General features: G+C 36.5%; 1 protein-coding gene across 5 annotated transcripts in view; it reads right to left on the bottom strand.

Moving 5' to 3' along the window:
* The window catches only part of CACNA2D1 (calcium voltage-gated channel auxiliary subunit alpha2delta 1), a gene marked incomplete at its 5' end in the record, with an annotated part of 423169 nt that overhangs the window by 176700 nt on the left and 224245 nt on the right, over window positions 1-22224 (bottom strand). For all 5 annotated transcript variants that reach the window (XM_082008681.1, XM_082008682.1, XM_082008683.1 and 2 more), the window contains one exon: window positions 3561-3690. In XM_082008681.1, coding sequence (XP_081864807.1) covers window positions 3561-3690 — 130 coding nt within the window. The remainder of the gene's footprint in view (window positions 1-3560; window positions 3691-22224) is intronic.

Here is a 22224-nt window from a genome sequence, read left to right as displayed (position 1 = left end):
GAGCGAGGGCAATGTGTGGTGGTATTCACTAGGCAGATTAACCTCACTTGCCTTGTGCTGAGGATTTCCTCTTCTTCCTGGCCTGCAGTTCTGATATTCTGCTTAGGGATAAGCAGGGTACAGTTTTAATGGGGTTTAGAAGCAAGACTTGCGTTATTACTAGAAGAGATGCATGACTCATTCCCAGTGAATGTGGTAGAAAGATGACCTGAGGGTCTGTTCTGTTTTCAGCAGCAGATCGATTTTATTTCCAAATCTGAAGTGGACGCTTTAAAAATATTGAATTAAAAGCCTGATCTGGGTCTATTTTATTGGGATTGCCCTCTCCTGCAATTCTGTAGGGACTGTAATCCTCAGAAACAGGCAAATAAATTAACTCCCTAGACTTTTCCCTGTCTCTACTAAGGTTTTGGCACCAGGCACAGAGGACGGAAAGCAAAAATAATTTTTATAATATTTCTTTCTGCAGTCAAATAAACCACAGACTAATCGCCTGAATGTTGTGAATGAATATTTTGTAATGATTTGTCATGTATTTCTATGGTGAAATAAAAGGGACTACTTCACAAGTAGTTCATCACTGTATTTCAAAATAAACAAATCACTGTATATGTAGGAAGCCAAAGAATATTTTATAGCACATAGTAGTTTGTCAGGTTTAGATAGCCGGTACACCACTAGAGAGTTACTGGCTAAACCAGTTTCCCAGTTTCAAAGGGCTAAAATGGAGTGTGGATCCACACATTCAGAATTTCATCTAACAAAAATTTATTTATATTTTAAAAATAAGAAGTAATAAATGCAATTAAAGAAACAAGTCTGAACAGAGAAGAAAGATTTCCATTAATAACATATTCCTTAAGAGTCAGGGATTCTAAAATTCCCAGGTTCACACAACAAAAAAATAAGTAACATGACAAAGCATGATCAAGAGATTCAAGTGAAAATCAGATTCAGGAGCGCACTTGCCTCTAACTGGAATTGTCTTTCACCCCTAGACCAACAACCTGCTGCTGTAAGAGGCAATAGAAGTTAAAGGCCAATCTCATAGATTCACGGAATCTTTAAGGTTGGAAAAGACCTTTAAGATAATCAAATCCAACTATCAGCCCAACACCACCATGCCCACTAAACCACGTCGTGAAGTGCCACATCTACATGTTGACTCCATCACCTCCCTGGGCAGCCTGTTCCAATGTTTGAGCACTCTCAGTAAAGAAAATTTTCCTAATATCCAATCTAAACCTCCCTGGCACATCTTGAGGCCATTTCCTCTCGTTCTATCGCTAGTTACTTGGGAGAAGAGACCAACACCCACCTCACCACAACCCCCTTTCAGGTAAGTGTAGAGAGTGAAAGGAAGAGTAGACAAGCCAATATCTGGTCATTGAAACCTGTTCTGTGAGATCCAAAGAGTAATTCTCTTGGTATCCTACAAAATATATACAATAAGGGGTGAAAAAATGAAGTCTGCTTTCCAACGTGTAATTTGGTCCAAAAAAATTGGCCTCCAAGCAATAAAAGTTGTAACCTGTATCTCATCCACTGTTTCTCAGAAGGTTTTGTTGTAATATGTTTTGTAAAAGTTCACTGGAAGACTACAATGTAGACAAGGAGTTGCAGATTTATTGCAAACTATTTTCAAAGTGTACAGCTGTTCCCTACTATAGTGGGCACTGAAACATCTATCAAGAAATTACAGTTTAGCTCATGTGAAGAGGAAGAAAAATGACAACAGTGTTCAAGATACCTTATCACTCTTTTTGGGGTTATAAAAATTGCTTGCAGATAATATTACTCGTGAAAAGAAAATTAAACCCTAGTTTTGGAAATCTGTTGGTGAACAACAACATTCCAATTACTCACTGTGTTTCAGATGACACATGAACTTTGTTACTGTAAAATAAACCTGGTGATGATTTTGTGTTTAGTGCTATGAAATCTGTGATTTTTAGGTATTTTCAAGCTGTTACCTCTGAAAACACCATCTGTAACCAAAAGTTACCCAGCTACCCAACATGAGGATTTTGCTGACACAGAATTAGTCTTCCCTGTAAATTTCTAGGCTTCCACATCTCTGGAAATTAATATGATAGCCAGACCCAAAGAATCATGAATTTCTTATGAGCCATTTATGTTGCACAAGCAGTTACCTCTCTCAGAAAAAGAACATTTCTGTCTGTTATTATCATTTTGTTAGATACTAAAGTTGTACCAAAAGGTATGGAAGTCATAGCCTGTCTTAATTTTTAGTTTAACAGGCTGTACAGTAACATTACCTAGCATGTATTTTTAAGGGACATAAGTGTCCTTAGAAATAATACCCAAAATGTTAAATTCAACACAACAAAGCAGTTTACATACTGCTATAATGACAATCTCATATCAAAGTTCATATGGTGTTTACAAATATCGTAATGATTGGAGGCAAGTTTTCATAACATTTTAACAGCAAAGTATCAATATTCTTCAAACAAAAGGAAAGGAAATGGCGTGTCTCTTCCCCGTAATCCTGCAATTAAGGTGCACTTTACCACTTATTAAAGAGAGAATCCTAGAATAATCCTCTAGGGCTGTCAGTCAAGCACACCATATAAGAATACGAGCTCCTATGAATCTTTCCCCCATGATACTGACATTTCCATTTTCATCCCTGTGTCATTTATATAAGCCATATGAAACCGTGGCCATGAATTTTAAAGAGCTCAGGTCACATTAAAGTCTCCTTCTTCTTGATGAGATTTTGAAAGAGGAGAAAGACTGCATACTTGAAATTAAGACCCTAAATTAAATAAAAAAAACTTAAAAATATGGATCTAATTTCACTTTTCTTCCCATTTTTTAAAAACATGCAGCCATTTTGAATGCTGAAATGCCTTTTTATTGGATAATGATTTTTTCTTGATGATAAGCACAGAAAAAGGAAGTTATTTTCACCTTGAAAGATAACTTAAATACTTGATTTTGAAATACAATTAAACAATTCTCAGCTGTGTATGTGTATATATATATTATTTTTTACGTAGTTTAGAAAGAATTTATTAAAATATTCTGCTAAAGTCTGTTACTGAAATTCTGGAAATGCACTACGTGCAATTTAAGTGCTACCATCTCGTACAGCTTATTTGCCTGAACTGTATATGCTTTTGGGATACTCAAAAATGTTTTCAGTACTCATCTCTGCCTGAATCCAAAACCATGTAAAGAAGAGCTGTCAAGAACTGTTTGTATTAAATGAGAACACAGCATAGAGAAAGATTGTAAATAAATTACAATATGTAAGAGTTTTGTTTCACCTCCGGTGCCATTTCTGAAACTCAGATCCAGTCCTAACAGATGTCTTTAATTATGGCTCCTACTAATTCATAAAATTAATCATATGCCTAGTAGAGCATATGTATCTGAAGTACTATTGAAAGAAGAAAAAAAAGACAGTATGAGCAAATCTGTACTAAAAATGGAGATGAAAATTGTGTTTGAAGGTTATTTGGTTTTAAGAATGGGACACAAATAATATGCTTAATGTTATAATAAAAACACTTTGTTCACATGCTACTTACAGCCTTCATAAATATCTGTTGGTATGTGGACTGCTGCATGTTGGTAAGATGTTTGCCGTCGGAAAACAGGATCATCTTCAAATACTGGTCTGATTCTCTGGCTGCCAGATTCAGTGTCATTCTTTTCAGGCTTTTTAAAGAAAAACATGTAAAGGGCAAAATATTACAAAGTATGCTAAAAAAATTTCCATTCACATTTGCCTCTTTTTACATAATAAACTCATAGCCTTTCTTTTGTTTGTTTTTGGGCTTTTGGTGGGGTTTTTTTGCATTTGTGTATAAACACACTTATTTGTCCAAGGTCCAGAAATATTTGTGTATACTTTATTTTGAATTATGAGTTACCCAATGCAACTCAGTGAAACAAAGAACTGAAAAAGTAACAGCCTAACATCTTACACACCTAAATTTCCTAAAAGCATGGAAATTTTACACCCATAATGCAAGGCAAGTAATTTACCTTTTATTACATGTAATAATTTGTACCAAATCTTAGATATAAATACTGTAGATTATATCGTAAATCACAAATATTAAAATGATACCACTAATATACATTTCATAGATAGATTTTTGAGACACAGTGGTGCACATCCAGACAAAGAAAGGGAATTAAACGTTCTTAGAACTTCTGATTGACAGGTTTGTTTCATTGGTTTATTTTAATAATAAGCCTTGATGAAATCTCATGTACTCTCCTGGCTACAGCTGCGTGGATGGAAAGGTTCCCAAACACTCAGGTGTTCACCGCTACCTGCCTCGGGTTCCCAGCCTCTCTCACCTGTCTGCACCCCTGCTTCTTGATTCCTTCCAATTCAGTCATCTGGACTAGTTTTAAAAAATTTTGAAAAGCAGAGGTTTTTTCTAACTCAGCTACAAAAACTGCATGAAGTGGGAAAACCAAGGAGGTAGTGAAGACCAAAGGGGAGGTTGTAATTTCTTCACCTGGCTCAGCTGCAGCTGGAACAGGATGCCCTATGGCATGAGTAGACTGTCACTTAATAATGAATCATCTATGATACAAAATGATTACTCAGGCCAGAAATTGTAGGCAATAAGGATCTTTTTAATACTACAGAGTCACCAGTTTTTTAAAATGAGCTAATGTGCTATGCTTGAAAAACAGTGCTGATGAAGAAGCACCTGTCTAGTCAGTCAGGCATGTGTGTGCCGAGGATATTCTTCATACACTGCCACTGTGTCTATTATTCCCTATGAAGGTATAGACAGATAAATTTTAACCTACCCACAAAGTAATGCAATTAAACTGTATATGTTTCCTCATCTGCTTCATCACAAGGTTACACACAAATGTCATACTAAGTATAGGTTCAAATGTTGCCTGAAGTAAGCAGCAGTCTCAGATGGGTTTCAAGGAGGTGGTTTCCTTTGGAAAGACAAAGGGCAGGACTCATCTAACTAGTGACATCCACTCATTTCAAGAACATAGCAGTGTTGAACTCATCACCCCAGGTTGCCATCACAGTCAATGAAGAGAAATGGACGTTTTTAGAGTGCAATTCATCTTCTCTTACTGAGACACCTATTTTCCCATGACATGTATCATGCCTTAGAAGTGCCTCCTACTTTCCATTGACTATAAAGGCAGCCCTAGGTCAAGTCGCCTATAGAAGTCTACAACACAACTGCCTAGAATGAGGTGAGATGAATCTCATAATACAAGTCTGTTAAACTTCTGGAAGAAAAGAAGGTGGGTACTAATTTTGACTACTTTCATGCAACACAGCTACTACATCTTATGCTAAGAAGTTGAACTTAGTACTTAACCCCACTCTGGTTGGATGAGACAGAAGAGAAAACATTAACTCTTAATACTCAAAGTAAGGGATGACCTTTTTTCTTTAAGCAAATCTATTACCATGTAAAGTCCAAGTATATCATGGTATTAAATAATCGGTGGATAATCTGTGGATAACACACCAGTAGTTTGGCTACTGCCGAGCAGTGCTGGCACAGCATCAAGGCTGTCTCTCCAAAGGCCAGTAGGCTTGGGATGGGCCAGAGGTTGGGCGGGGACATAGCCAGGAGAGCTGACCCAAGCTGACCAAAGATACTGTATGACGTTGCACTCAGCAATAAAAACTAAGAGAAATGAGCTGGGGGGAGGCATTTGTTATCGAGGCATTCGCCTTCTGGAGCAACCGCTACATGTACTGAGGCCCTACTTACCAGGAAAGTGGCTGGACTTCGCCTGCTGATGGGAAATAGAGAATAAACGTTTTTGTTTTCCTTTGCTTCTGTGTGTGGCCTTTGTTTTTCTTTATTATACTGCCTTTATCTCAACCCACAAGTTTTTTGTCATCTTATTTTCTCCCCCTTGTCCTGCTAGGGAAGGGGAGTGATAGGAAAGGGAATGATAGAGTGGCTTGGTGGGTACCTGGCAGCCAGCCAAGGTCAACCCACCAAAAACCATTATAACTTACTTCGAAGTGAGCAAACTGAAGTCAGGATCAGTTAACAGTTTATGTGTTCTATGATTTGAAATGACATAGCATTATGATAGCTTCAAACAATGTAATTTGGCTCAATTTTTACATTGGTGGTTAGGTTGGTTTTTTCTTCTACATGATCACACAGTATTTCCACACTGCTCCCCCCCCCCAGCTGGAATGCTATAGATTAAGCAAATTGTGGAGTTCTTTTCAGAAGTTATTGTTTTGCTTCATGTTGCCCAAAGTAATGAGTTTGTCTAATTCTGTAAATGCAATCTCAGAAATCAGTCATTCATATGAGAAAATTCCTCTCCTGTCTGAAAGCTATTTGATTGAAAAAAAAACCCTAACACTCTTATTTGTGAAATTAGTACCAACAACTACAAACTCTCGATGTTTTCACAGAATACTTCAGAAAAGAATTTGGGAACATCATGCCACACTGTTACAATAAAATACTAGAACCAGTGAGTGTCAAAAGATTTATTCCAACTAATTTTCCACAAGAAATATTTGGGAGGGAGAGAAGATGGTAAAAGAGAAAGGGGATAAAGCATAACGTCCACCCTGGCAAGTCTTGCACAAACGTTTTCATACTATGGCATATTTAGACTGAAATTTCTGAAGCATCTGAACATGAAATACATTCGGTATTTCAATTTCATTCCAAGTAACAGATACTAGCTTTCAGCCTCTCCCATCACTCGTGCTATGGAAGAAGTCTACTAGAAAACTCTACTTTTCAAGTCTACTGCCAGAATTTGATTAAACTTTGTTGAAACTGAAAGCATTTAAATAAACCACCTGAATGCCTTAAACTTTCAAACATAAAGTCTACTTCCCACATTTCTAACAGCACACACACACAGGCTCCCCCCCAAAATGACTGTGATAAAGACCCAGTCTGTTATTCTTCCTACCAACATTTCATGATATCAAAACAAGAACATGAATCTAAAAACTCTTCTCAATTTAATTGGTGCAGGGCAGTGGACCTACCAGAACTACATAAAGTAATGTAGAAGTTTTTGCATCCCTATGGTTGACTTTTCTTGGGAGTATTTTGAGATTTACAACTCTGATATTGAAACACAGCATCTATCTTCCCTGAAAAACCCAGAGACACCAAATGACAAAATCCTTTAAATGTTCTGTAGTTTCCTTCACATGGGATTAATTTTACACATTCAATGTTTATAGTAGATCCTTCTATATAAAGTAAAAACTATTTTGTTTTCATTTTCCAAATTCATGAATTCCAAGTAACCTACATGTAAATTAGAAAAAATATATAAAGAAAGATTAAAAATGTTATTAAATATTTTAGTCTGATATTTCTGTAAAAAACTTGACATTGTGGCATTGGTTGGTACAGTTTTAATACCCAGTTAAACTTTGTTTTCAGGAAAGTAACAAAACATATATTTTGAAGAAAAGTAATCCAGCATGTGAATATAATTAAAATCAAACTCCAATCAATTTCTTTCTCAAGTCAGGAGCTGAAATGCAATCAATACTGGCGCAGGAAAATCCCACAGGAGAGAGTGGCTGAAGATTAATTTTCTATCTATTCAAACTTGGCCTTCACTTATTGAATTACATTGTTACCTACCACTGACAGTCAGCAAAATAACTCACTCATTTCTCTGCAATGAATCTCCAGACCAATTTCTCCCTCCCTTGTGAGGCAGATAAAATCCATTTCTCTTTTCAGTTCACATTAGTGCCAGTTTTAGGGTGTTTTTTTAAAAATAAGGTATTTTTTCACATGTCTACTGTTCACCATCAGAATGAAGGGAAATTGATACAGCAGCTAAAATTCATGTAAAGTGGGTTCTTCTGTAGCTGTTCTCTGTGATCTTGGCTAAATCACTTTTGGCATAATCTAAAATAAACTGGAGGTCACTTTCTGGTTTTTGTAAGCCAAATACAAAGCAAATATGCAACTTCTTTCACGAGGGCTTTGTGAACATAAATTAACGTATGTGTATGAGGTAACTGGAAGATTTATGCCAAGTATGCCAAGAACTATCACTGAAAGCTGTGTATAAAAAAGCAAACAACAATTAAAACAAAATGAAACAACGTCATTTCAAGAAACTCCGATGTAATTTAGCTGCCTGTTTCACTGCAGCCAAACATATCCCAATTCCTTTCGATAACATTCAGTTACTTTCGTCATCATAGGAGTGCATTTGGTACCTCTACCAGTATATTTTCATTTAGTTGAACAGCAGTGGTTACTGTAAAAATTAGAAATATTTTTTCCACAAATATAAATTTTGTTGGTTTTTGCTTCTTGCAGCTGATGAAAATTGAAGATCAGAAAACTATTATTAACTAAAAAAATACCATCAATGAAACACACAAAAACCTACAACCAAACTGAAGCAACCTTGATTTTCCTCTGAGGCAAACTCATTTCAGGAACAATGTAGAAGTTGCTCGAAGCATCAGAACAGATTTAGCATCAGGACAAAAGAATAAAAGGTAGATCTCTTCTTTGTTAATTCTTGAACCAATATCCAGCAAGAAACAGTGGCACCTGCCAGATTTCATACTTACATAAAAGAGAAAGGAATCAGTTGCAAATATTTTCCATTGCCCTAGTATCTAGGGACTGTTTTGCATAGAATCTCACTGTCCCTATTAATTCCATTTTAGAGAATGAATGTGGAGATGGAATTATAATTGTTACGGTTTTAGGGACATCAAAATTCTTGTTTTGTCGTTCCTTTCTCTCTTTCCTTGCAGATTTCCAAAATGTTTATATTTTAAGCTCTAGGTTTCTGGCCCTTTCTGATTTCTTAATATCTGTTGAAATTTCGAATTGTTAAATTTTAAACTATTGAGTCTTACTGCCTGTGTTTCTTTTAGTCCACTCCCAGGTCTATTCTGCACAAATGAATGCTATCATATACAAAATAAGCATAGAATTTTTCCTATGCCCAGTTCTTTACTCAAAATCAGTTTTACTGTTTTGTTGGGGTTTTTTCCTCCCTGAGGAAAGTGATCCAGCAGAACTACATACACAGTCCCTCCAACACTGCTTGCGGCCCCATTAAAAAGTTACAACTGGACCTGTCAGGGAGAGTAAAATGAGATGTCACTTGAAGCACATGGACACAAAGGACAGGAACAGCTCTTCTAAGGACAAGACAGAGGGAAGTTAAATTTGAAAAGGCAGCTAGAATGCATTTCTAATAGCCATAGCAATTTCACAGCATTTTAGATAATGTCATGAGTACATTGCCTTCTGATTGATAACTTTTTTTTATTTCCTTTTCAATAGACGTGATTTTCTAGCTGCAGGAAAACTGCTAAGTGCGTTTAGGTGGTTGTGACAGAACTGCAAACAGTTTCCTTCATTTTTGTTTGTGTGTCGGTGGTGGTCTTCGTTCAGATACACTAAGATTTTAAGTAAAGTGACAACCTTCTGTCTATACTTAGGGACAAAACTAGACCAAAAGATTTACAAAGAAAATAAAAAAACAGTTGGCTCAGGATTCAATTATTCTTACTTTATTTGTTAGACAACAGAGAGGAGTTAAATGTAATAATATATACATATTGTTATATATAAATGTAAGAATATGTATGCATAAATAGATATATAGGGTCTCGGTAGCTTCAGATGTAGGGAAATAGTTTACTATTTGCAACTGTTGGTCTGTCATGCTCAAGGGCCATTTATTTAAAACATATACAAGTTATTTTCAGTGCTGTTACTGGTTCCATATGCTCCTAATGTATCGGTTACTGTATGTCAGTAAGAAAATGAAGGGAACTCTGGATTGAGTATTTACATTTCTTTGCAAAAATATTTCTTTTATAGCAGTCATTTTATTTTCAGCATTCTGCCAGCAGAATCACTTTAGCATGTATCAAATATAGAGTCAAATTAATTAAGAAGCATTTATTTGCCTTTTAAGCCATTTTTCTGAATGCAAACTATCTTTTGTTGATAATAGTTTTTATACATCTACTTAGAGGCTTGTACCAATGTACTGTATACACAACCTTTTTTTTTTTTTTTATGGATGGTTGAAAACTTGCTCTATGCATTCATTTATCTGACCTTCATGGTTCATAACTGTTGATCAGAACATTTAGATATCCACAAAATTATTATACATCCCAAACATAACAGTGTTTTCTTTTTCTTTGTATCCCAACCTATTCACAAAATTCACTGAATCATGACTTTGGTTTCATGAATAAAAAAATCCTTGATGTAATTCATTTATCAAACGTAAGGAAATGGAAGTCTGGGGACAGACTTTTTAGCAGGATCTGTTGCAATGGGCCAAGGGGTAATAGTTTTAAACTACACGTGGGTAGATTCAGACTAGATATAGGGAAGAAATTTTTCACACTAAGGGTGGTGAAACCCTGGCATAGGTTGCCCAGAGAGGTGGTAGATGCCCCATCCCTGGAAGCATTCAAGATCAGGTTGGACAGGGCTCTGAGCAACCTGATCTAGTTGCAGATGTCCCTGCTCACAGCAGAGGGGTTGGAATAGATGACCTTTACAGGTCCCTTCCAACACAAATTATTCTATGATTCTATGAAAATCTAGCTGTCTTGTAGCATTTCAGTGAATTACATTTTAAAGAAACAGATGAAAAGCATTGTGTTTTCCTAACTTCTTCAGGTGGACTGAGTCCCAAAACAGAAATCCAAAGTCCTGGAAATTACCTTCTGTTTGAAAAAGGTGACATTACACCTATGAGTGTGCCTTAAATACCATGACTCAGGGAATTATAGTCTCTTGTAAATAATATAACTATTTTCTTAATTTCTAACAAAAAGGAACACCATTAAAATATAAGAGAACATTTGGCAATAAGGTAAACAGAACTTCAAGGTGAAAAGATCGTAATAAAAGAATTAATGAAAATTATACAAGCAATTATTTTGAATTTCTAATGATTATACCAGAATTTTATCATCCATGTTATGGAGAAAACTGCTAAAAGCACTGATACTATTTTTATTTTGAAACATATCCACAGGACCTATCCTTGCATTTTGTAACTACAGCTTACAAATCATTAAATGAAACTTCTACACAATTTTGCACGTAGGAAGCTGAAAGAGACAGCCTGTTTTCAAGGATATGAGATGAACAATTACTCATATAGAAAAGATAGTCAGCATATGGCTGGTCAAGTATTAAAGGAATTCCATGGTAGACTAGTTGTCCAAATGGGACAGAACATGGCAATATATCATATTAAAAATTCAAATCTGTTCAACAAATATTTTTCCCAGAGGAGCTGGACTACACACGTGCTCAGATTTACTTTTAAACTGAAGATAAGTATTCAAATTCCTACTGCAACTACCAAATGGAACTTGTTCCACTTTATAAGGCAAGATCATTCCTACATGTCCTTGACGTTTACTTGAAAATTAAAAGTATAACTTGCCTAAGCCAGTCTGTTGTTGCAAGTAATGCCCACTGAGTTCAGGGAGACCACCTACTTGCAACCACGGGCCCAAAGGAAGCAAGCCACAGTACATGTTCCTCTAATTTGAAGAGGCAGAGGCTCTGTTCTGTAAGTGTCCCAACAAGGTAAGGCTAAGGAGGTTAGATTGATTTAGATTAGAAATCTAAATCGGGGTGAGGTGCTGAAAATCTGAAGTCGCTTAAGCATATTAGCAATTAATGTAATTTATTTTAAAGAGACTTGTGCAATCAGCTTGTCTTTCCTAAAACTGACATGATATTTCAGTGAGTTAGAATTAGTGTTTGTTGAAACCTTGATTTCTTATTTAAGAACCAGAAAGTTATGTTCTTTTCTTATTGTTACAGATTACAGCTAACCTTCACAGCAAAGCTGCATAAAGTCTGTTGGAGTAACATCAGTATGCAAAAATTCTGTCTTCTCCTGTTTTCTCTTTAACTACAGTGTCAGGTACAATTAAATATGTATTTTAAATATTTAAGCAGATACGACATATTTATCTTCCTGAAGGTGTGACACTTCCCTACCCCCAAGTCATCAGGAACCTCTCCCAGTCTCCACAGTGTTTCAAGAATGATGGAGAGCTGTCTCATCAGCACCCTTGGGTCCATCCCATCTGTTCCCATGGACTTGTGTATGTCTGACTAGCTTCAGTGGTCCCCAATTCTATTCCTTCTATTCCTGAAAGTTCAGGCAACATCTCCATTTCCCTCCTGGGTTGTACATCCTGGTCACAAGTTTCGGAATCATGATGTGTAACCCCATCTGAACCTCCCAACTTGGTTCTCTTCTATATGGGGTGATGGCCTGGGAAAACTCAGGGGTTCAGGATCAGGGTGTTCACTAAGAGAGATTTTCCTACCTGCCCTTAAGTTATCACGGGTTATACAGAACTGCCTACTTCAGCACTGACTTTAATAATGGCTTGACTAGATAAGATGATAGCATTAGCCAACACTAGGAATATAGGGTTATATTAGAATAAAAGCACATTTTACTCTAATGGATTTAAATGCTACGAGCAGTTTGGAAAAGCCCAATTATTAAAAAAAAAACAACCTCCTTTAAAATTCATAGCCTCTTTCAAATCATTGATCATTCACATCTCATTAGAGTACTCAAACATACGTAATAAAATAAAATAAAATAAAATAAAAATATCCATTGTTGTCCCATGGAATACTTGGTCATCTATAATTTCAAGACCAAAATGCACTCTAGATAATTTAGATTTTTCATACATCACCCAATTAAATTTCAAACTAGAAACTGTTCTACTCTTATTGGAATAAATTACACTTCCTACCTTTTACCATCCCGATAGCTGATTAAAGATCATATCCCTGGAGAACAAGAACTGTTAAATCATCTTAATGCTTCATTGGGAATTAGTTATAATACCAACTGAATGTGAACATTTAATTAATTTGATTTTTTCATCTGATGCAGTTGTCTTTGCCTTGCTTTTCTAAACCATCAACTGATCCTGTTTCACAGCACATTTTTATCTTCAGTCATACTAGTTAGGTCCAGATTTTATACATCCTACAGCATACTAATCGGTTATTGCTCTTTCTTCTTAATTTGTACTGTCTTCTCTGTCAATAACAACATCAATAACAGTAAAGCCCTGCCTTGAGAATGAGGTTGGACTACATGACCCCCAGAAGCCCTCCTAATCTATTTTTTTCTGTGAATCTCTGAGTTACCACTAATGGGGCTCAAAACACTATACAAACATCACTCACTAATTCATGCTCACATAAATATAATGCAGTTCTTCACTAATTAATTGCCAGCTGTATCTAGGTAGGTAAAAGTAGTAGGTAACACTAAACCATGCACTGACCTCTGGGTTACATATGGACCATAGGCTTTCCCTGCAAACTAAATACCATATAATAATTGAAGTGAACTGCCATAACATTATGTAAGACTATTTACATGTTTTTTAAAAATGCTAGTATGGTGAAATCCTAACAATGCAATAAATTAGAAGAACGGCATACACAGAGACTGAGGGAAATTTTAGAAGGATATTCTGCCCATGAAGAGAAGCACATTAGAAGGAAAAACAAAAAAAAAAATCAAAAACAAAATGAGAAAAAAAAACTAGGAAAGAAAAATCAAAAAGAAAGAAAAAAGGAAGAAGAAACAGGTCAACCTTTAGATTCAGAAAGAACTAAAAGAGAAGTCAGAAAAAAACCAACCTTTGTATTATATATATTCATATCTTTATTCACATGTATATATACACACATATATGCATATATATGTAATTCATATATATTTATGTCAGCTGAAGCCAAGTTGAAAAGTTTTTAGGGTCTGAACAATGTGATCCCCCACTGTATTAGAAGTTATTTGCAATACACACCATAAAAAGAGCTGCAAGAGTAGTTTAATCCACCTTTTCATACCTACTCTAAAACCTCTGAAAGACTTCAAGTCAGAAGACAGAAGCAGAAGCGCAGATGGCCTTTCACAGCCATGGGGGCAAGAAACGTTTCTGAAGCTAAACTCCAGATTGCCTCCTACTCAGCCCTACTCAAGGCATGAGTCAGGTGCAGAACGACAGAATAAATGGCCTTGCATTAAAACGAGAGGCTTCAATTCTGAAGCTCTGCTGCTTTGCCATATTTATCACAAGTACAAGAAACGAGATGTTAATTAAGAGAACTGCAGGAAAGGATAGCACTGGATACAGTAAGAAACCCTTTTACTTCATAGAATGGACTGATCATCCACTTAGAAACACCTACAAACGAAATGCTTTCTATGAGACATGGTTGTCTTCTTCAGTTTATTTTTTTTCATCTATTCTCCAAAATACAATAGCGACAGAGCATGTTGAGAATGGGTATATGGAAAGACCAAGGAAAGTGATCCTGGCTTTTGCAGGTGACATTGGCCAGTTCAGAAATGCTCTCATCTGCAGTCAGGAGTAGGGCAGGAACAGGCGAGGTGCTGCATTTCAGACCACAGTTCCACCAGGGAACTCCCTGAAAATCCCCAAAGAGTGCAATGCATAGATTACACCCTATTTGGGGATATATTCAGAATCATAATCCTCTCTGAAAGTATCTCCAAGAAAGCCAAAACGATATTATGTCTCTGAATAAAGCAGCATTTCATGTCATCTGAGGAAAGTAAAAGTTCGTCTTAATCTCCCAATCAACTAACAATAGTTGTATACACTTCCCAGAATGGGGATTCCAGAGTGTCTCCTTTGCCCCATATACCAACTGAATATTAAAACCAATTTTGTGATTATAATATTTACCTTTTAGCCATACTTATGATGGTTCATGTAGTCATTTATTTCATCTGACATATGAGTAGGCAGTAGATCAGCAGAACCACAGAGGATGTACCTATCAGCACATTGTCTTTCTTTTTTTCAACTACTTTAACTTAAAAACACAAATCAAAGATTTGGGTGATTTAGCTATCCTGAGTCTTAATAGTAAATCTTATTAAAACATTATAAGTGCTCCATTCCGGTTTTCGTGATCTGACTTGCAGTTTTCAAAGCCTACTTCTACCTTCGATCAATCACATGAAAACATTAGAGTCAGTCATTCGTTTCGTTTTGTACCACTTAATAATCTCAGTGTGACCCGCATATTTCAAACTGACATGTCAAAACATTCGTACAACATTGCTATCTATAATCTGGCAACAAAGTGCTCCTAAAATTCACAGCTTCAAAAGGTATAAACATTCTATAAAAAGTTCAGCTTTTGGAGTTGCTTTTATTTACCAATAAACAATTACACTGCTTTCACTGCAATTGTTATCACTCATGCATTTGATATTAGTAGGAAATATCCTGAAGGAAGAAATTTTCCACTAAACTGATGAATCACTACCTTTAGGGCTGAATTCTGATCTTTGGTGTGGCATAAAATTAGCCTCCATGGGGAGATTTCAAGCACTGCTCTTTTGTGCAAATTTGCCTTCAAGGTAGGATTCTCCACATTAAGAACATTCTCATCTTTTTTAGGACGCTGACAACTACAGTTATCACTCTTGCCATTATTATTTCATAACTCTGTTTCACAGGTAGGAGATAGCTTTGGGGCAGTCATAGATTTCATTATGATGTATTTTTCATTGCAGCCTTGAACATATATTCATTTGGGAGAGGAGAAGACTTGCAAAAATTTGAATAAAGGAATATAAACCTGACACCTAGTTTTTTAACCAGAGTAATCAAAAAAAAAAAGAAGAAAAAAAAAAGAAAAGGAAGAACCCCTGCTCCATGTGGCACAGATCATTATAATTTCAATAGGAAGCTCAAAGGAATGCCTTTCTCCCTGTGGGTTGGACTCAAGCTTACATATAATGCCTTGAAATGGAAAGACCTGACATGTTTCCCAGTGATACTTGGTAACAGACACATTCCTCAGTGAACAATGCAAAAAGTCCCAGTACTAAAGCAGCCAGTGTCAATCATGCCCTTATTATCAGTTCCGATGCTTATTTTCCAAAGAATGGCATCCAAATCACACTGTTAGAAATTACAACACTGGATTCCAGACATGAGAGAGAAAAGTGCACAGCAAAAACACTGGAGTATGCATTTTCCTAAAAGGCCTGGAAGTCAAGGTACCATGAAGTTACTAGAAACAAAACCAGTGAGTCCTCTTGTATAAAAAGGATGAATAGATGTAAGACCAAAGAATGTAAAAATATGGTTTTCCTGCTTATTCCTCCTCCCCATATACTAAAGACAAGATGCATTGTGCTATCTTATAACAGTTTTTTTTCTACATCTTCACTGCAGCAAGAATTATATTCTAATCATAAACATTATTTTTGTTATAGATCGCAGTGTGAAAAATACAAGAGTCCCCAAAGCGTAATTAATTTGTTACATAAAAAAAGATAAAATAGGGATCTACCTTCTTAAGGCAGTTAATTTTCAATCATATTAATTCAAATGAAATTTTTTCAATGTATGTACCAAAGTAAGTATGTTCTATGATAGCTAGAATATAATAACTTAAAAGAGTAACATATCTGAATATGTTGTATATTGGAGAAGCACAGGATAGAGGCTTGGAATACTCTCAAGAATCAAGAGGTACAACAAACAGGGAGATTTTTCTGAAAATGGAAATAGGTTAGGACATCTATGGGAATCTACCAATTTTTTCCCTCTTCATTTCATAAAATTTTAAATGGATTATAGACTTAATTATTCATTCCAAGCCCTACATGCCAGTACTAAAAATATAGGTTAATATTCAATACATATATATTAACAAAATGAAAATATAGTTTAAAAATATGACATTTATTACAGATTAGAAATTCTTGTTCTAATGAAACTTCTCTAAGGCTTTAAAAATGTTCATTATATAGGTGAATCAACAGTCCTACCTTGACAGTCTTTCATAATGGAAGATATAATTTATACTAGCACAAATGTTCTTTCACTCTTACAGCTCAGGTCAGGCTAAGAGCAAACTACCCTGGCAAAATATCTCCCCTGTCTGTATAAAAAAGGCTAAAATAGGACATTTGTCTGTATAGTTAATACCTGTTACAGTGAGAAGGGAAAAAACCAAAACCAGAAAGCCCCCAACAAAATCCATATCATATTGGCATGAATCAGAATAATTCTGGCACAGATGCAGTCTAACTTGTCAAAGAGTTTATACTCAAAATACCTCCCTCAAACATCATTTAACTTCCCCATGCAATATTTCAGCCTACATACAAACTTAGCCATGAGTCCATATCAGTATCATGAGAATTCAAGAATGTACAAAATATCATCTAAAACAAGTGCTAATTTGTATTTTCCAGGGAAATTGTCACATGCCTAGTTCTACCACATACCATCAAGAGATTCAACACTGAACAGAAAATATGAGTACTAGGTACTTTTTTTTTTTTTTTCAGATATCTGCAATACCTTGTCCTGCTAAAAAACCCTAGTAGGTTCAGGATGAGAAGAAAATTAATCTAAAAGTAGCTGCAACTTACACACCTGAAGAACAGCAACAACAAAATTAATTCCTGAAGAGACCTGCTGTAGGTGCAGTAAGTGCAACAGAACTTGTTGGTTCTTTCTTGAGAACAGGGGTGTACAAATCATTTATTGTTGAGCTATCTAACTGCATTTTCCAATCTGTATGAAATATACTTTGCCCAATTTTACCATCACAGAGGAGAATAGCTGGGGCAAATTTTTATGACTCATTTAAAGAATTTTTTTCAACATCGGAGAAGTAAAGGACAAAGAGAAGATAGAAAGAAACATGACATATAATAATCATGACTGTATCTATTTCATATAGTTTCCTATGATGTTACAATGTCAAACCATATCAGTTGTCATACAATGAAAGCAGAGGGAATACAAGCACCACACAACCGTAGATAAGGAAGTTTGCTGGCTACTGTTGTTAGGCAATAGTACTAACATAGTACTACTAGTGCTATTGTAAAAGGAGACTAGGTCTTCTACAGCCTAGCACTTAATTAATCCTAAATTATTTGACACTAATTTCCTACTGGAAGTGCCTATTCCTCATAGTCTATGAAAAGTGGAAAAAATTAGTAGGTTCAGCTCAGGAAGGAAAGGAAGCTTTAAAATCCACTTGTAGCTAAAACTAGATGGTAGGATATTGATTTTGTTACTTTTGATTTTGTTGCTTTTATGCTGGCATCCAGGGCCAGTCAAAGCACTGAGATAGAACTCCTCTTACATATGCGAATACAAGGGAGATTTCTAAAGGTATGTATTATCAGAATAAGGTTAAACCCCCCTTAGTTCATATTTGTTGTATGACATGTAATAGGTAAAGCAATGCCCAGCCCAGCTTTCTCTACACTGTCAGGGCAGGTCTTTACATTCAGTCTCAATTTTCAGTCCAGCAACTGGCAGCTTTTGGACTTGCAGAAACCTGACATCAACCTTTCAGTCTCTAGAAAAGTCTCTTTATACCTGTTATCTTTGAGACTTGAGCCCTGGAGTCCCTCATCTGCCCTCCCTGACTCCAGACCCTTCACCCAACTGACCATATTCAGGTGCCATCTCCCCTCAAGGGCTCTACCTGACCTAACATGCAGATCCTGGGACAAAAGCTTACAGAGAAAACCCACCTACAAAATGCATAACGTGCTATACTTGTTCAATAAATCAAATCATTCTGCCATTTTTCAATGCATGTTATGAGAAAAACCAGGAAATTCCTGAAATTCAGCATTTCTTTGATCAAATCTAGAGTAAGTTCAGAATTGGTTTCAAGTAAACCTGGGCTAATTCTTTATTAGACTCCTTTTTATTAAGTTAATTGTAGATGCAAATCAAAGCCAATTTTGCAATATTTTCATACCATTAATAAGTAGAGGAAAAAAAATATGTTTAAACCTATGTAAGCAAACACTTAGTAAACTTCCAGTGCCCCTGACAGCATGTCTCTCAATCTCAGTGTCTCTTCTGGGGAAGAAGAAGACCTATAAGGAGTGGGCCTCTTAGATAACCATTCTGTTCTCAACTTACTTCTGCCTAATATTTACTTTGCCCATAAATGCACATTTAAAAAAAAAAAAAAGAAGAAAATTTGAGGTGTGGAGATTACTTTGTTTTCTAAAAGGCATAGGATGAGTCCTTTCTGAAGCAAGTGGGGGGATGTGTCCTGTTTGAAAATTTTCCCATCTCTCATTTTAAAATAGGAGACAGATTTGGTGGATGGAAAGAGAACGGGTTACAGCTTACTGACATTTTCCAAGGATGATAAAGGTGTTCTAAAAAACACTTACAAAAGAGCAGGCAAAAGATTATTACAATCACTTCCTATGTTCTCCATCTGATGCATTCTACCTTATATGCCCAGAATTTTAGTATGCAAAACCCACCAGGCATTTTGGGAAATTATGTTTAAATTCTCACTTCATTATCTTTTCTTAGTTTTACAACAGTTTTCAATCTGATGTAAATCACAAAGCATAGAATCATTAAGGCTTGAAAAGACCTTTAAGATCAAGTCCAACCACCTACCCAACACCACCAAGCCCGCTAAACCATGTCCTGAAGTACCACGTCCACATGTTTTTTGAACTTCACTTTTTCACATCACTTCCAGTGATGGTGACTCTACCACCTCCATGGGCAGCCTGGTCCAATGCTTGACCACTCTCTCAGTAAAGAAACTTTTCCTAATATCTATTCTAAACCTCCCCTGGGGAAAGTTGAGGCCATCTTCTCTCATCCCATCACTTACTACTTGGGAGAAGAGACCAACACCCACCTCACCACAACCCCATTTCAGGTAGTTGTAGAGAGCGATAAGGTCTCCTCTCAGCCTCCTCTTCTCCAGACTGAACAACGCCAGTTCCCTCAGCCGCTCCTCATAAGACTTGTACTCCAGACTCCTCATCAGCTTTGTTGCCCTTCTCTGGACACGTTCCAGAAACTCAATGTCCTTCTTGTAGTGAGGGGCCCAAAACTGAACACAGGATTCAAGGTGCGGCCTCACCAGTGCCGAGTACAGGGGCACGATCACTTCCCTACTCCTGCTGGCCACACCATTGCTGATACAGGCCAGGACCCTGTTGGCTGCCTTGGCCACCTGGACACACTGCCGGCTCATGTTCAGCCGGCTGTCGACCAGCACTCCCAGGTCCTTTTTTATCGGGCAGCTTTCAAGCCACTCTTCCTCAAGCCTGTAGTGTTTAGGGTAGAGGTACCTTTTTTTTTTCATTCATTATTATTTAAAAAAAATTGATAGCTGAATTTATGCTGGAATTTTAATCTCAGAGTTAGTGTTTCAGATATTATTCTAAAATAGCAAGACATAATTGAATTAGGAATACTGTCTAAACCATGCGACAAAGCTTATCAGTTTTAAAACATTTCTCCCTGCAAGTTTTATAAAGTAATAAACCCTTGGTTTTCATATTTAAAACAGCCATAGGCATGCTCCAGATTGCTTCTCTATAGTGGAGCCCATACTTTGACCCTAGTCATAGAGTGAATTCACATTTTGTGCAGGTACTCGCTACCCTAACAGACCCATAATTCTAGAGCTTCATGTTAATTCAGTAAAAGAAAATAAATAGTTTTACTATCACATAAAACATTATTGATAACTGTACCAGTACTGCTTGGTTAGTCATGACTGTAATCCAGCATGGGACTGCATGAAGGAAATCTCAAGTAAATCATTTTGCTGACTAGGGACACAACTCTTGCCAAGAAATGCACCTGTCTGCTCCTAGTTAGAGACTTAAGAGTAAGACGTGCAAAGTTGCTGCAAACTTCCAATGAGGTGCGGCTGGTTTCATGTCAAAGAAATATTTGTTTATTTGTAAAACTTGGTCCTTTCAGTTAAATCACTGAAAAAATTTCACTGTTATAGCTTGAACAGGAAGGAGTTGTCCCAGTTTCAGCTGGGATAGAGTTAATTTTCTTCACAGAAGCTAGTGCAAGGGATGAAAAAATGTTGATAATGTGCTGATATTTTCAGTTGTTCCTAAGCAGTGATGGAGACCTGCTTCCTTGGCTGAAGACCTGCCTGTCCATAAGGAGTAGTGAATGAATTCCTTATTTTGCTTTGCTTGCATGAGCAGCTTTTGCTTTACATGTTAAACTGTTTTTATCTCAACCCATGAGTTTTCTCACTTTTAGTCTTCTGATTCTCTCCCCCATCCCACCAGCGGGGAGTGAGCGAGGGGCTGTGTGGGGCTTAGTTGCCCGCTGGGGCTAAACCATGACAAAGTTTATAACACTATGACAAGAAATTGTTCTAAAAAGGTAGAAACAGAGCAAGATGCAAAGAGGAGATGAGAAAAATGTTAAGGAAGGTATCAAAGGACGTATAAAAATCAAGCAATCGAGCAACTCAATGCATAGTGAAGAGGTGGATTAGCTGAACACGTAGAAACAGAAATATTAGATTAGAAAGGACCTATAAAGAAGATGTGGTATCACTGGAAAGAAAATGGAGACCGGTACAAAAACAAGGAAAGAACTGAATAGTGAAGCAAAGATGACCATAAACAGGGTAGGGAGGAGATGACCATAAACAGGCAAAGCAATATTAAAACTTATGAGAAAGGACATCTTAATGCCGTACCACTCAGCTGTCCAACAGAAGCACTGCAGCATTTGTCCAAAGAGTCATACAACACAAGCAGTTGACACCTGCAAATTAAAGTACACGACACATACCGCAATATACCAGACCGAAAGGGTTCTAGGGAATAAGACAGTGAATGAAAACCCGAGAGACCTGTATTAAATTATGTTTGGCCATTATCTTCCTATGAGATATGAAAAATGGGGATATAATATCTCCTACCTTGTTGTGAGGATAAAATTCATTAATTATCATGAAGTGCTCAGACATTACAGTGCTGTGCGGGAAATAAGCAAGTAGAATCTAATTGCTGTTGTAGGATAAAGAGTACAAAAGGTGTATTACTGATTGATGGACTAAGGGGTTAGAAATTGATTTTTTTATCTGAGAGACTGAGAATCCAAAGGCCAAAGAATGACCGGTCTTCACATGCTTGTTTTTTTTTTGTTTTTTTTTTTAAGTCCAAGCAAACACAGTCATTAGATTCAAAAAGGCCCATCGAGACAGCAGATGAAAAATGAGAGCAAAGGATCTCCTGAATGCAGTATATAAACAGGAAGAAGGAAAGCAAACTATACTGCAGCATATTAACATACACCAGAAAACATAGGGAAACAAAATTCAAGTTGGAGAATTATTCTTC

Source organism: Phaethon aethereus (assembly GCF_964289735.1).
Source record: "Phaethon aethereus genome assembly, chromosome: 1".
Lineage (NCBI taxonomy): Eukaryota > Metazoa > Chordata > Aves > Phaethontiformes > Phaethontidae > Phaethon > Phaethon aethereus.
Note: the sequence above shows the minus strand (reverse complement) of the source record. Positions and strands in the feature narration are given on the sequence as shown.